The sequence below is a fragment of the Dreissena polymorpha genome, chromosome 1 (genome assembly GCF_020536995.1).
Source record: "Dreissena polymorpha isolate Duluth1 chromosome 1, UMN_Dpol_1.0, whole genome shotgun sequence".
NCBI classification, from domain to species: domain Eukaryota; kingdom Metazoa; phylum Mollusca; class Bivalvia; order Myida; family Dreissenidae; genus Dreissena; species Dreissena polymorpha.
In genome coordinates this window covers 46,600,881-46,617,232 of record NC_068355.1, presented here as the reverse complement: position 1 = coordinate 46,617,232, position 16,352 = coordinate 46,600,881, and the positions used below count along the sequence as shown (strand labels likewise).

Here is a 16,352-nt window from a genome sequence, read left to right as displayed (position 1 = left end):
ATGTATGCGATGGCCATAGTAATAATACTTTCATTTCAAACAAGATTGAAGAACACACACACACATAACATGCGGAACATTACCTAAAAGGTTATAGTTTCACGTATGCTAGTGTTTTGTCGCGAGAGAAGCGGATGTCGAAATTTCTCAGTATTCCTTTCGCTGTGTCGCCTTCGAGCACGTTCGATGCTACTACGATATCCATGGTGTTTTATCCATCACATTATGATGCTGAAAAGGCTTGAGAAAAATGTTTTATTACGGAAGATAGCTTAACACTCAATTTGTATTTCTTGCCTCATACATTAGAGAAGAACGTGCCACTTTCGGTTATGGTTTGGATCTACTGAAGCGCATTTGGAGAGCGATTTGGTGCGAGTGTGATATATTCCTCAGGAGGCATTAGTACCATTGGTGACGTCATAGTGGTCACAGTTAACTGGAATGTTTGGATTCATTCAAAATGCTTATGAAACTACCGGGTAACCAGAGACTTTGGGATCAGCACCTTGGGATCAGTGGGTCCAGGATAACATACAAGCTTTCATCGGAAATCCCAATGACGTTACGATATTTGGAGAGTCGGAGAATGGCGCTTCTGTTTACAGTACCGTGCCTTATATCCGGGAAACGAGGGCTTCTTTAAGCGTGTGACTGCTCAGAGTGGTTCCGCTTTTGCCTACTGCCTACTGAACTACCGAACGCGGAGATTTTCATCGCTAAGAATAGCTGCGACCAGGCTCTGGGCCTAATAGCATGCCTTTGCTCCATCAGCCCCGTGCAACTTCAAGACGACACTTTACCTTATGGAAAACTCAACAACTTTCAACGCCCACAATTTCTTTGCATCTGAAGACTTCGTGACTGTTATTTATAATTTTGACGACGCTATATATCTGGATATACAACACACGGACTGGCAGCGTACAAATGACAGCTCCGCCCCGCAGTTCATTCTCACGAACGTGTCCTGTGGCGTGGCGTTCGTCTACCCAGAGAACTTAAAACGGCGTTGGGTTATTATTAATTTTGTGAAAATATCTGCACATGATAAGGAGCGATAAAGAAATTGAAATAATAGAAGCTGTATTGATAGAAATATTTACACAAATTCAAAATCTTTATACTGTGATATGTACGTATCGATATATACGAAATAAAAACACTGTTCCGGAAAATACACCTGTCCAACTCTACTTTTGATGACGTAGTGCACACAGAGTTATAGTCTGCGTTTAACAATTAATAGTTCAGTCTTCATGCAATATTAACGTAAAGAAGTGTCTGCTAAAGTTGTGATATTTTCGATTTTGTTTCGAACCTGATACCATAGTTGCCTGACATATATTTGTGGATTGTTGCAATCTTTTCCAAATGGATATATGGATTGTGAGGTTGTTATTTCGGCTTGCTGTACGAAAGCAATGAAAGTTATTGAAATCAGAGGCTGATGCTGACAATGACCAGATTGGTTATGAATAATAAACAAGGACAAAAGAAGCGGATACAATGGCATTTTTAAAAACAAAGCATTTAATTAAATTCCTTTAGCCTTATATATTTGATTCTCAAAATGTTTAAACGAAAAAAGAAATCGCCGAGTGCGAAGGACATTAATTCATTAACAAAAAAGTCAGAGAATGCATCAGTTTCTTCACAGAGTTATTCCTCTCTGCCAAAGAGCATGTATTCTGGATCAGAGAAGAATTTTACCCAAACTTCACCGATCCGATCAACATCTGGGTCCGGAACAATGAATTTAAATTTGAACAACAAACCCAATGGCTCGCAAGATTCTAAAGGTCCAAGCAGTCCTCTTGATCTTCCAATGGAGGCATTACAGTCAATAACTGCAGCATATAATTTAGGAAAGGTTTATAACTCATGTGACATAAGCAGTTCTTCAAGCATACCTAAACTTCAAGCCAGAAGCCCATATCAAAGCCCAGTCCATAATTCATACACTTCATCACAGATAAGTTCAAAGTCAAATACCAGACACAGATCTCTAGAAAAGGGAGAATTTTCTGGACTATTTTCTGGAGAAACGTCATTGGAAAGACAGTTTGAAAGATTGCAAATGGTGATGCCATCTGAACCACAGTCAGAATTGAACAACGCCAGTAACACCATGCCAGTCAGTAGAGGGGATCGAAAAGGGGCTACAATAAATTATACCAGAGAGAGGTCGCAAGAAAGGGAATATCCACACATGGGGGCTAGGTCTCTTGAACGAGATCACTACTACCACATAAATAATAGCAGATCAAGGTCAACAGATCGTCAGGACATTACCTCACAGCTGCAACATACTCAGGAGCAGTTTCGTAACCTAAGTAGAGATTCACTGATATTAGAACTGCAGTCACAAATAACTGACCTAAATAAAGACTGTGCCAAAATGCAACAAGAGCTTGATTCTACTAAAGACAAATTAAGTTCAACTATGAACAGTATAAAATCGTTTTGGAGTCCTGAGTTAAAAAAAGAGCGTTCTTTGAGAAAAGAAGAAAGTGCTAAGTATGGTCTTCTTAATGAACAGTACAAAGCAACTCAAGCTGAACTAAAGGTAAAGCCCCATTCAGGGGTGGCGAAATCAAATGTCCGAGTTGCCGGAGTCGTACATTTGCTTGTCTGGGCAACTGATTTTTTTTTCAATTAAGTTGTCCGTGGACAACAAGTTTTTTAAAAGTCGGGTCCAGGTATACAAAAAAATACATTGTATAAAGCTGTAATTAAGTTTACAAAACCGGATGTTGACATGCGATTACATTGTCAGTGCTATTTGCGGAACAATTAAGCTAAAATAATGGCACTCTCCCTTATTCTATAAGAGACCAGGAGCATGCAGCATTTTAAACATTCGGCCCGACTGTTAGACAGTGTACAGACTGGTTTCTTTATTTTTACAATCAGACGGAAATTAAAAGTATCAAAGTAAGATAATCAAAACACGGTCTACCTTGTTATTTTAGACGACTTAAATGGTAAAAATGGAACATTTAGTTTTTTTTAAATCTTCAACAACGGAGCAGAAACCTGAAGCTTTGAGCAGTCCACCTCCCAAAAAAACTAAGAAAGATTATGATAAAAATATGATCTAAGTAAACGCACCAGAACTTTTCAAGAAACTTGGCTCACAGATTTTCAATGGTTACCAGTTGATGATAATCAAATTGCTACCAGTAGCGGCGCAGAGCCTCAGTCTGATGAGGTCGACATATTGGACTACAGTCCGACCCCTACTTCCGGTCACCCCTCATTGCCGGTCGCCCCATGTAGGCGGCCGGTCTGTGCTGCGACCTTCGAAAAAAACTATATAATGCTCCCCTCTTTAGCGGTAACCCCGTTTCTCTGGCCAGCGGCTAGCAATTTTGCATCCCAAATGTTAAATTCCCCCCCATATGAGTGGTCACGCGAGTAAGTCAGTCATGTACACTGGCAAAATTACACCGACGCAACGACGAAAAAATCGATACGTACTTCCAGTCCGCGGTTTAGGCTCTGCAGTACTGAAGCGTTTTGCAGACTAAAAGTTTTGACAGCCAGTTTGCAAATTGCAATTAAATAGCGGCAGATTATCGGGTTAAAAGCAATATGCGACCGTTTGATCTTTTTGTTTCCGCACATGCGAATATCATCTATTAGTACTGGAAAAGAGATTCTTAATATATAATTGATTATTTGTAGCTGTTGAATCATACTATTTCAAGAACACATTTATGACAATTATCGGCTTATTAAAAGTTAAAAAGAACAACGCAACTTTTAACCGAAATCAACTGCTCTACATATTCTCGGTGCTTCAAAGTTTTTATCTAAAATTCAATACACGCACGCATGGGTATGACGTGACATTGTACATTGGTGCATAATTTTCGCGCGCTTTTGTCGGGACAAAGGAAATACATGAGGACTTTTTTGATGCTAGAATTTGTAAACGTCTCGTTAACATAAATCAATCGGGAGTGTGTTCGGATTACAAATTATGATTCTCATTTGGAAATTTAACGAAACATTTATATTTGTTTTATATTTACAATGATTTCAATATTAATTTTGATAAAACCATTTACGCGGCGAAATAAATGTTTTTATAATAGTATGCATGAAAAGCACAATTACCAGTAGGATTACACCTGGTTGCTATTATCAGTCTCTGTAACTGCAAAGATCTATTAATATACCAATAGATCTTTGGTAACTGGTCATGATTTTTTTCGTAGAGAAGATCACTGTCGGGACCAATTCGTGCTGTAGGTATTACAAAGACATAAAACTGCAATAAACCAATTAAATTATCGATTGATGGTTACACGGGAGATATTCACGCATAACTGATTCACAACTGTTCCCATCTTAAGTGCATTGGGGCCATACAACGCGCATTATGTAAACAACGAATCATGAGAATGATTCTTTTTCATTGACTTGATTCTGATGAGGATGATATTGATGATGATGATTAGAAAGATGAATAGAATAAGTCTATACATTGTTTAGTACATGTACACATATTAACCATTTTGTTTATACAAAAATTGAACAGTTCGCCATGCACTCATAGACTCCCTATGACCCTACCCCCTCTTAAAAGGCCACCCCGCTTAAGCAGCCAATTTGGCCGTTTCCCTTGACTGGCTGCTTAAGAGGGGTTGGACTGTAGTTTAATTTGTTAAGATTACGATGAACTTATGTTCAACACATGTTTTAATAACACTAGCTTTGCAAGATTAAAAGTTTTAGAAAGTCTTTATATTGTTTATAATATACTGCTATAATGAATGTACTATTGAAATACAACTACATGTATAAACAAAACTAGCAAATCATAATCATTTTGGTATATTTCACATTGTTTTACATTAATCAATAAATGCGTTTATAATTTATATAAACATTAACGGACAAGTGAAGTTCAGCAACGGACAAGTTAAATTTCCTAAATGGTTGTCCGTGGACAAGTATAGTTTTTTTAGATTTCGCCACCCCTGCCATTAATTTGTGTCTTTGAATGGTCATTGTTTTACCTTTTTGATCATTGTAATAAGAAGGTATTTTTACTATATAAACTCAAAAAAATTGTACTGCCCTGTTGTTTTGATGAAACACTATTTAAATGTACATGGTGTGGAAGTTTGTAAGAAATTTCAACTGTTTCTGTTTATGGAAGAGGTAGATAAAATTCTGACTTAAAAAAAAAATAATTTAAGATATGACAGTTTCTTTTAAAGGGATCTTTTCACGCTTTGGTAAATTGACAAAATTGAAAAAAGTTGTTTCAGATTCGCAAATTTTCGTTTTAGTTATGATATTTGTGAGGAAACAGTAATACTGAACATTTACCATGGTCTAATATAGCCATTATATGCATCTTTTGAGGATTTTAAAATCTAAAAATTATAAAGCGTTGCAACGCGAAACGATTGAATAATTTGGAGAGTTCTGTCTTTGTCGTTAAATTTTGTGAAACTACGAAGATTGCTTATATTAGGTATAAAATTTATTACGTATGTGTAATCAGCGGAATAGCTCAGTAGGCTAAAGCGTTTTTACTTCAGGACTCTGGCAGGACTCCAGGGGTCACTGGTTCGAAACCTGGTCCGGGCAATGTTCTTTTCCTTTTTTTAATTTTATTCTTGATTTTTTACTGGAGCTTTTACGATCCAATGTTTACATTTATCGATATAAAGCATTTAATGATTAAGTTAAAAAATGCCAAAATCTGTGAAAAGGCCCCTTTAAAGTGTCAGCAGATGGAAGATGGTGTATTTTTTTTTGAAAATCCAAAGCATTTCTGTACTGCATGCACTTTCTTGTCTTGATAGACAGGTGTTTTCTTTTACCTCTTTTGAACCAGGATTTCAAAATATGACTTTGGTAAATCCCAGATAACTAGGATTTCAAAAAATGACTTTGTTAACTCCCATGTAACTGATGCTAATAAGTGGTACCTGGTCAGCAATTTTACCCCATTTTTGGAACGAGGCCAATGCCTTTGGATTGGGAATAATCATGTTGTTTATCTAAAATTAGGAAATTGGTGTTGTTGTTTTTTTGCTAACAAATACTACACAATTAAGAATAATTGTTTTCATTGTATACTGTAACTTGTTTAAAGAACATGGCAAGAAAACATCCATTCAAAGTCTGAATTTTTTTAATAAACAATAAAATGTATATGAGATGTCCCACTACTTCAACATTTTATTTATGAAGACTGCATTTCTGTTATGTATTAATTATGATTGTAAAACCTTATTGCATGTATTATTATTGTCCTGAACTCAACGCTGGCTTTACACAAGAAATATAATTCCAGTTTACCGATAATCATTGCAACTGACAATAGTTTATAATTTAGCCTGTAGTTGTGCTTTCCTGCTAATTTTTTGAGAACAAATAAATCTAACCATCAATACAATATTGGCAAGTAGTTTGGGCAGATGGAATTCGTCTGTTTTCAGGAGAATGTTGAACTTGTCTGGAGTTGTTTACATTAATGAGTCACCATGTAATGTAGTGTTCCATATGAAACTTGCTTTCTGGTCCTATTAAAATATTTTAGTCCAACAGATGGTAAGGTTTTATTGGGAAGAAAAACAGCAATATGGGTTTCACTGATTTTATGAAGAATTTTATGTCTAGTAATAATTTACGAAAATTGATTTCTTAAGTTACACAGTCCAGCATCACAGCTGTAGAAAAGGTTACCATGACAACATAATTTGGTTGCTCTAAAACAGATTTATTTCACTATGGTTATTTTTCAATGTATTTGAATGAAATGTTATGTTTTCATGAGGTTTTAAAATCAAATAAAGATTTTTTAAATTAACAGTTTTATAATTGAACATTAAAACTTACTTTAACTGGTTATTTCAACAGTTAAACGTTACATTCATCTATTAAAACATTGTTACGATTTTAATTTATGTCAATATATTAAAACTTAATGTTTTATGTATGACTTTCACTATTTTGAAACTTAAGAAATTGATTATCAGAAACTCCTCATTACGGTATGCTTGAAGGCATTGAATCTCATGAGGATGCTTCTTGGTGGAATATAGAATTCTACACCATTGCTAGGCGTGGATGGAATTTTGCTTACAAATGAGCTCAGACTAAATGTTTTGCATTACAATCTTGATAAATACTCATTGTTATTAATATTTGTGTCAAAGTTTCTATTTTTTAACATGAAACTTATTTGAAAATGATTAAAACATTAATTTCCATAGGTGTCACGAAAGAAGTTTACCATATTTGATATTATTTTCTTTCCATTTCATTAATATTTTCTATGGCAATTTTGCGGAAAAAGGATTTTTTGCAGAGCCAGAAACAGACACTGTGGGCACATCTATTTGTAATTTGTATTATTCATTCTACTTAAATCCCCATAAATTACAATTATGTTTTATTAATGGTGAATAAGTACATTCATACTGCTGTTCAAATAAGCTTCTAAAACTGTTTACCTGTTAACTAGAACTTTAATTATCCCAGATAACCCATATCATTTTTATTTGAAATTTAAGATACCAGTTTTTAATATGAGTATAAAGCTGTGAAACCAGCCTTGACAAGAAGAAGGGGTTTGGTGTTTTAATGATCTTATCTTCATCTCACAGTCATAAACCACTGGGAGAGGTTGGCCTTATCTCCCCCATTCATCATAGTATCATCTGATTCCAACAGGTAGTGCCTGTATAAAGCTGAGAGGTTGCTACCAACATTCCTTTCATCCCAGATATGAATGTTATACAGAATATACCAGTTGTAGGCTCTACTGTCTGGCAGAGCTCATGCAATGCATCTTCATCCTTTATTGGGTTATGGTACTCGTGAAATATGCAAATTAAATAGAAAAGATTCTTCATTTCAGTGTTTCCATATACATTGACCTTTCCATGCCAATATAAATTAAACTCAACATGACAATATTCATATTTCTGTCAAGGATAATACTAATTTAAATATTGTTATAAGAAGTTTGTGCCATTACGATTTCATAACCAATTGTGCCACGTTGAAGCCCTGAATGCTTGAATGCTGCGAATAAGTTCTTGCAATCTATTGCAACCACAATTGAGCAAGGCAAACAAACTCTGTCAATCCACATCTCTCATTGTAAATTTCTTCTCTCTATTCTCTGTATCACTATGATCATCCATAAAGACATTTCCTATCAAAGCCAGAATGTATTTTTATGCCCCCTTTCGAAGAAAAGGGGGCATATAGTGAACAGACTGTCCATCTGTCTGTCTGTCCGTCTTTCCGTCACACTTTGCGTTTAGGTTTCGAAAAATGCTCGTTACTTCTATGTCCCTTGAGATATAACCATCATATTTGGTATGCATGTGTATATGGACAAGGCCTTTTCATACGCACACAAATTTTTACCCCTGTGACCTTGACCTTGAAGTTAAGGTCCACGTTTAGGTTTCGAAATCTGCATTTAGGTTTCGAAAAATGCTCATTACTTCTATGTCCTTTGAGATATAACCTTCATATTTGGTATGCATGTGTATATGGACAAGACCTTTCCATACGCACACATATTTTTACCCCTGTGACCTTGAACTTGGGTCCACGTTTAGGTTTCGAAATCTGCATTTAGGTTTCGAAAAATGCTCATAACTTCTATGTCCCTTGAGATATAACCTTCATATTTGGTATGCATGTGTATATGGACAAGGCCTTTCCATAGGCACACAAATTTTGACCCCTGTGACCTTGACCTTGAAGTTAGGGTCCGCGTTTAGGTTTCAAAATCTGCGTTAAGGTTTCGAAAAAAGCTCATAACTTCTATCAAGTGTTTATAGGGGGCATAAGTCATCCTATGGTGACAGCTCTTGTTCTTTGTATTTCAGAAACATTTATCCACAATCAGAGAACTTGAAGCGAAGGTGAAATCCAGCTCCCGAGTTGCATCATCGCTGCTCTCGAAAGATGAATACGAAAGTCTTAAACACCAACATGATGGCCAAACAAAGGAGATTAAAATCCTTCGAAAGACTGTCGATGAGATGGAGCTACGTCTTGAAACACAGAAACAAACTTTACTTGCTCGTGATGAAAGTATTAAAAAACTTCTAGAAATGCTACAAAGTAAAGGTGTGGCTATTGATAAGATTGAAGAGAGTCAAAAAGAAGTCGAGAAATTTCGAGTGCAGAAAGTTGAAGATACAGTGAAAATGGGGGGTCTGAAGAGGCAGATAGAAGACAAAAATGTGGAGATCTCGAAACTAAAAGATGTAAGTATTGAACTTCCTAACATGTCCCCTTATCCCCCTAGGCCTACAATGTAAATAATTTTAAATTAACACCCAACTGTGCACCTTTGTACAGTTTCACCTCTTAACCAATAGGCACCGGCACAAAGTCTTCTTTTTAGAAGGAGTGCTGTATCGGGAGAAGAAAAACTTTGACACATAGACATTACAATTTAGCCGAGGTTTAGTGGATTTGACAGATACTTTGTGATCCCCTTTTAGTCAGGGATGGTTCCCAATTTTATTAGCTGAACTGTTTTCGGGAAAAAACCTAGGTATTGTCATAGCCAGCTCGCTGTCCGCGTCATGCTAAAACCTTGACATTTGTCTCTACAATCAAAGTGCTTCCACCTACAACTTTGAAACTTTATATGTAGATGCACCTTGATGAGTTCTACATGCAACACCCATTTTTGGGTCACTAAGTCAAAGGTCAAGGTAACTGTGACCTCTACAAGCTTTCATTTATTCAAAACTGCACCCACAGCCGATTGTTGGCACATGTTATGTGGTGCTCTTGTTTCCTTAGATACCAAGTACTGGTTCCTCCCAGGAATCAGACACTAGGCCTTTAATTAAATCAAGCTAAAACAAATAAGAAAACTTTAAAGACAAGACTCACATGCTCTCCTCACAGCTTCACATTGTTGGCTGTGTAAATATTTTGCCTTAAGCCCTTTTTATGCACACATTCCACTTGTTTGTACATCTGTTTGTACATACTTTTAGTGTGTTTTTAACTCCTCTTTATCTACTGTGTGGACCTCAATCAAACTGACACAGTTGCAGTGCTGTCCGCAGGATTTTTTTCAGGGTCAGAGATTTTAACTCATTTTTTTATGTTATTTTACATTAACTTCTTCATTTCTGCACCAATTTACTTCAAATTGATACTGAGCCTCTCTTATGACAATATGGTCAATCTCAACTATGCATGGCCCCATTACCAACCCTGGGGCGCCCCGGCCACATAGGCCACGCCCACCCAAAATTGCCTTTTACTATAAATTCTTCATTTCTACACCGATTCACTTCAAATTGATACTGAACCTCTCTTATGACTATATGGTCAATCTCAGCTATGCATGGCCCCATTACCAACCCTAGGGCACCCTGCCCACATAGGCCACGTCCACATAGGCCACGCCCACCCAAAATTGCCTTTTACTATAATTTCTTTATTTCTACACCGATTCACTTCAAATTGATACTGAACATCTCTTATGACAATACGGTCAATCTCAGCTATGCATGGCCCCATAACCAACCCTGGGGCGCCCCGCCAACATAGGCCACGCCCACCCAAAATTGCCTTTTACTATAATTTCTTCATTTCTACACCGATTCACTTCAAATTGATACTGAACCTCTCTTATGACAATACAGTTAATCTCAACTATGCATGGCCCTATTACCAACCCTAGGGCGCCCCGCCCACATAGGCCACGCCAACCCAAAATTGCCTTTTACTATAATTTCTTAATTTCTACACCAATTCATTTCAAATTGATACTGAACCTCTCTTATGACTATACGGTCAATCTCAGCTATGCATGGCCCCATTACCAACCCTAGGGCACCCTGCCCACATAGGCCACGTCCACATAGGCCACGCCCACCCAAAATTGCCTTTTACTATAATTTCTTTATTTCTACACCGATTCACTTCAAGTTGATACTGAACATCTCTTATGACAATACGGTCAATCTCAGCTATGCATGACCCCATTACCAACCCTGGGACGCCCCGCCAACATAGGCCACGCGCACCCAAAATTGCCTTTTACTGTAATTTCTTCATTTCTACACCGATTCACTTCAAATTGATACTGAACCTCTCTTATGACAATACAGTTAATCTCAACTATGCATGGCCCTATTACCAACCCTGGGGTGCCCCGCCCACATAGGCCACGCCAACCCAAAATTTCCTTTTACTATAATTTCTTCATTTCTACACCAATTCACTTCAAATTGATACTGAACCTCTTTTATGACAATACAGTCAATCTCAACTATGCATGGCGCCATTACCAACCCTGAGGCCCCCCGCCCACATAGGCCACGCCCACCCAAAATTACCTTTTACTATAATTTCTTCATTTCTACCCCGATTCACTTTAAATTGATACTGAACCTCTCTTATGACAATACAGTTAATCTCAACTATGCATGGCCCCTTTACCAACCCTGGGGCGCCCCGCCCACATAGGCCACGCCCACCCGAAATTGCCTTTTACTATAATTTCTTCATTTCTACACCGATTCACTTCAAATTGATACTGAACCTCTTTATGACAATGGCACCATTGCCAACCCTGAGGCACCCCGCCCACATAGGCCACGCCCACCCAAAATTGCCTTTTACTATAATTTCTTCATTTCTACACCGATTTACTTCAAATTGATACTGAACATCTCTTATGACAATACGGTCAATCTCAGCTATGCATGGCCCCATTACCAATCCTGGGGCGCCCCGCCCACATAGGCCACACCCACCCAAAATTGCCTTTTACTATAATTTCTTCATTTCTACACCGATTCACTTCAAATTGATACTAAACCTCTCTTATGACAATACAGTTAATCTCAACTATGCATGGCCCCAAAACCAACCTCGGGGTGCCCCGCCCACATAGGCCACGCCCACCCAAAATTGCCTTTCACTATGATTTTTTCATTTCTACACAGATTTACTTCAAATTGATACTGAACATCTCTTATGACAATACGGTCAATCTCAGCTATGCATGGCCCCATTACTAACCCTGGGGCGCCCCGCCAACATAGGCCACGCCCACCCAAAATTGCCTTTTACTATAATTTCTTCATTTCTACACCGATTCACTTCAAATTGATACTGAACCTCTCTTATGACAATACGGTTAATCTCAACTATGCATGGCCCTATTACCAACCCTGGGGCGCCCCGAACTATGCATGGCCCTATTACCAACCCTGGGGCGCCCCCGCCCACATAGGCCACGCCCACCCAAAATTGCCTTTTACTATAATTTCTTCATTTCTACACCAATTCACTTCAAATTGATACTGAACCTCTTTTATGACAATACAGTCAATCTCAACTATGCATGGCACCATTACCAGCGTTTTTTTTGGCCCGATTTTATAGCCGAAATTCGGCTATGTTCCCAATCCCAAAAAGTATACTTTTTTCCCAAAATGTGGCAAAAAATTCCCAATTTCCAAAAAAAAAAAAAAAAAAAAAATTTGGGGTATTTTATCTCAATTTGAATTCAATTACATCTAACAAAGTATTTTATGATTTTTTTCTTTTAATTTTAATGATTATAAAGTGTTATATCAAATTTAGTATTTCCCTAATTAGTATACTTTTCGTGTGGAAAAAATAGGCTAATGAATTAATTTTCCCAATTTCATGAAAATGCCGATAAAATTCCCAATTCCAAAGCCATGGGCTATCTTCCCAAAAAGTGGAAAAAAAACCTGATTACCAACCCTTGGGCGCCCTGCCCACATAGGCCACGCCCACCCAAAATTGCCTTTTACTATAGTTTCTTCATTTCTACACCGATTTACTTCAAATTGATACTGAACATCTTTTATGACAATATGGTTAATCTCAACTATGTATGACCCCATTACCAACCCTGGGGCGCCCTGCCCATAATAGGCTGCACCCACCCAAAATTGTCTTTTACTATAATTTCTTTATTTCTACACCGATGTACTTCTTATTGATACTGAACTTCTCTTATGACAATATGGTCAATCTTAACTATGAATGGCCCCATTACCAACCCTGGGGCACCCCTGGGTCAAACATGTGGCGTGGGGATACGCGTCTGCCTCTGCCGCGTCATTTCTAGTTTATGATGTTATGACGCTTCAAGAAAAAACAGATGTAAAGTCATGGATAACAACATTTTTTAAATTGTTTTAATACTTTCATGCATAGATACATGTATGAATAATCCTGACTCGATTGATTCCCCAACCCAACTCTATCAATTATTGCATACTTACTTCTTTTCCTGTCGCTATTCATTACCCGATAATCTCTTTTATTCCAAGCTAATTTTGGTGAATATTGAGGACAAAAGTGCTCAAGAATTTCGTAAACACAAACATACGGCATTTTTTAGCTCACCTGATTGCGCAGGTGAGCTTTTGTGACCGGTCTTTGTCCGTCGTCCTTCCGTTAAAATTTGTTCGTTAACACTCTAGAGGCCACATTTATTGTCTGATCTTCATGAAACTTGGTCAGAAGATTTGTCCCAATTATATCTCGATCGAGTTCGAAACTGGGTCGTGCTAGGTCAAAAACTAGGTCACTAGGTCAAAAGAAAAGAAAAAGCTTGTAAACACTGTATAAGTTACATTTAATGCTCAATCTTCATGTAAATTTATCTAAATGTCTGTCTTAATGATATGTTGGTTGAGTTCAAAAGTGGTTCCGGTCCGTTGAAAAACATGGCCACCAGTGGGCGGGGCAGTTTTCCTTAAATGGCTAAGAGAAACCTTGTAAACACTCTAGAAGTCACAATTTTGGCCCATCATCATGCAAGTTAATCAAAACATTGGTTTTATTGATATGTAGGACGAGTTCGAAAATGGTCCAGATCATTGAAAAAACATGGCCGCCAGTGGGCGGGGCATTTTTCTCTATGTATATAGTGAAAACATGTGAACACTCTAGAAGTCACATTTATAGCCCAATTTTCATGAAATGTGGTCAGAACATTTGTTTCCTTGATATGAGAGTTGAGTTGGAAAATGGTTCCAGTCAGTTGAATAACATGGCTGCCGGGGGGGGGGGGCAGTTTTCTTATATTTATATAGTAAAAAAAAGCTTGTGAACACTCTAGAAGTCACATTTTATCCCCAATCATCATGAAACTTGGTGAAAAGATTGGTTTTATATATATCTCAGATGAGTTTGCAAATGGTCCCAATGGGTCAATAAACATGGCTGCCAGGGGGGTGGGGCAGTTTTCCTTATGTGACTATATAGAGAGAAACCTTGTGATCGAACACTATAGAAGTCACATATTTTGCCTAATCATAGTGAAACTTAGTCAATACATTGGTTTTATTGATTTCTTGGAAAAGTTGGAAAATTGCTCAGATCGGTGAAACACACTTTTTAGCTCACCTGATTGCTCAGGTGAGGTTTTAGGATTGGTCTTTGTTCGCTGTGTGTTCATCCACATTGGTTTGTAAACACTCTAGCATTCACATTTCTCAAGCATTCTTTATCAAAGTTGCTGAAAAATCTCAGTCAAGTTTGATGATGAGCAAAATCACATAATTAATGCCATAATTATTGCCCTTAGATTGTCCAAATTTTCATTATATTATACAAAATCCTTGTAAGCAAAGTTTGATGTTTGGTATTAGGGGGGTCAACTCAAAATATAGGTCACCATTTCAAATCTTACAAAAACAAAAACACTCCCTACGCCAGAGTTTTGGTTCAATAATGATGAAACTTGACCAGGATGTTTGTCCTGTCAATATCTAGGTCAAGTTTGACATTAGGTAAAGATTGAATGACCCGACTTCTCTCAGGTGAGCCAACTAGGGCCATCTTGGCCCTCTTGTTCTTAAGTAACAAATACATTTTGGCATATGTGACTATTAAAAGATTTGGGATGGGTTTTTTCCACCGAACTCGCGTATTTTGCCTGACGTGCTGTTGGAGTTTTTATGCAACAATAAATACACCCACACTTTTCATGTAACGTTGTTCATGTCTTCATTATTTTCATGTGCTTTGTATTGAGACAAAGGAACAAAACGAAACACATAAAATACATGAACAACGTTCCACCTTTAGGCGGGCTTATGTTGGTTCGAGAGATACATGTAATTGACAGAGGATTGTAATTCAAAATATTTGGCGAAGTCTATAACGCTTTGATCTTAAGAATGGCTTGTTGCAGTTACTGAAAAAAAAAACCTTATCGGTAAAATTCAAAGGCCTTGGGGATGGATGGACCATTAAATGGCTTGTGGAAAGCTGTGTTTTAAACTCCTTTTTACCTGCTGGATCTAGCTGAAACTTTCAGCTGAAACTTTCACAGTTGAAAGACCTTAATGTTTACATAATCTTAGAAGGAAATTTGGCTTAAATGCATTTTGGTGGAATTATATGTGTTGTGGGGGGGCATCAGTGTCTGTGACATTAAATGAGAATCTGTTCTTGTGAGACTTGTTAAATTGCCTATAGAAATGAAACACGATAAGCAAATAAAAACTCTGAAATTGAGAATATCTTACGAGTATGTTATTTGAATAATATTACAGTTGAACAGTAAATTACTAATGCGTCATGAACAATACTTTATCTGCCATCAACCCCATTTTCACTGTGAAATGCTTTTAGCACAACAGTCTATCCAGTAAATATTTGTCCTTGGAGAAATCTCCAGTAACTGTGTATGTGTGATGTGATATAGGTTTCCACAACAATAAATTGTAAATAACAATACCATCAGTAATGACTTGGTACGACATACACAGTGGCAGTGCCTTAGTATTTGATTTGAAAAGCACATAAACCTGTAAATGCTTTTTAATAAATATAACATCATTGCAGATGTTAGAGAACAATCACCATTTTAACATTCACATGTTTTGACTAAAAACATGAAAGTTTATTCTAAGCTTGAATTACCAGTGGCAAAAATAGCCAATTGCTATTAAACTATATATCTAATTGGCTGCCAAAATTTGAAATTGGGTATGATAACAGGATTGTTTGATTAAATCTTGACATCAAATACTTTGCATGCAAATACAAATATGTATACATGGCATATATTATTGATATCCCCACGCTTTTTGAAAAGCCTGGGGATATTGTGGTTATCTCCGTCGTCTGTCTGTCTGTCTGTCCATCTGTCCGTCCGCCCGTCCGTCCTGGCCACTATCTCCTCCTACACTATAAGCACTAGAACCTTGAAACTTACACACATGGTAGCTATGAGCATATGTGCGACCCTGCACTCTTTGGAATTTTTATCTGACCCCTGGGTCAAAAGTAATGGGGGTTGGGGTGGGGCCAGGTCAGAGATTTTCACT

At 37.4% G+C, this 16,352-nt stretch overlaps 1 protein-coding gene across 1 annotated transcript in view; it reads left to right on the top strand.

Annotated features, from left to right (window-relative positions):
* The first annotated feature begins 1,226 nt into the window (after positions 1-1,226).
* Positions 1,227-16,352, top strand: part of LOC127865078 (ERC protein 2-like) — a 46,357-nt gene continuing 31,231 nt past the window's right edge. Inside the window, exons 1-2 of the mRNA XM_052404968.1 lie at positions 1,227-2,569; positions 8,880-9,263. Of these exons, the coding sequence (XP_052260928.1) occupies positions 1,574-2,569; positions 8,880-9,263 (1,380 nt within the window). The 5' untranslated portion in view covers positions 1,227-1,573. The remainder of the gene's footprint in view (positions 2,570-8,879; positions 9,264-16,352) is intronic.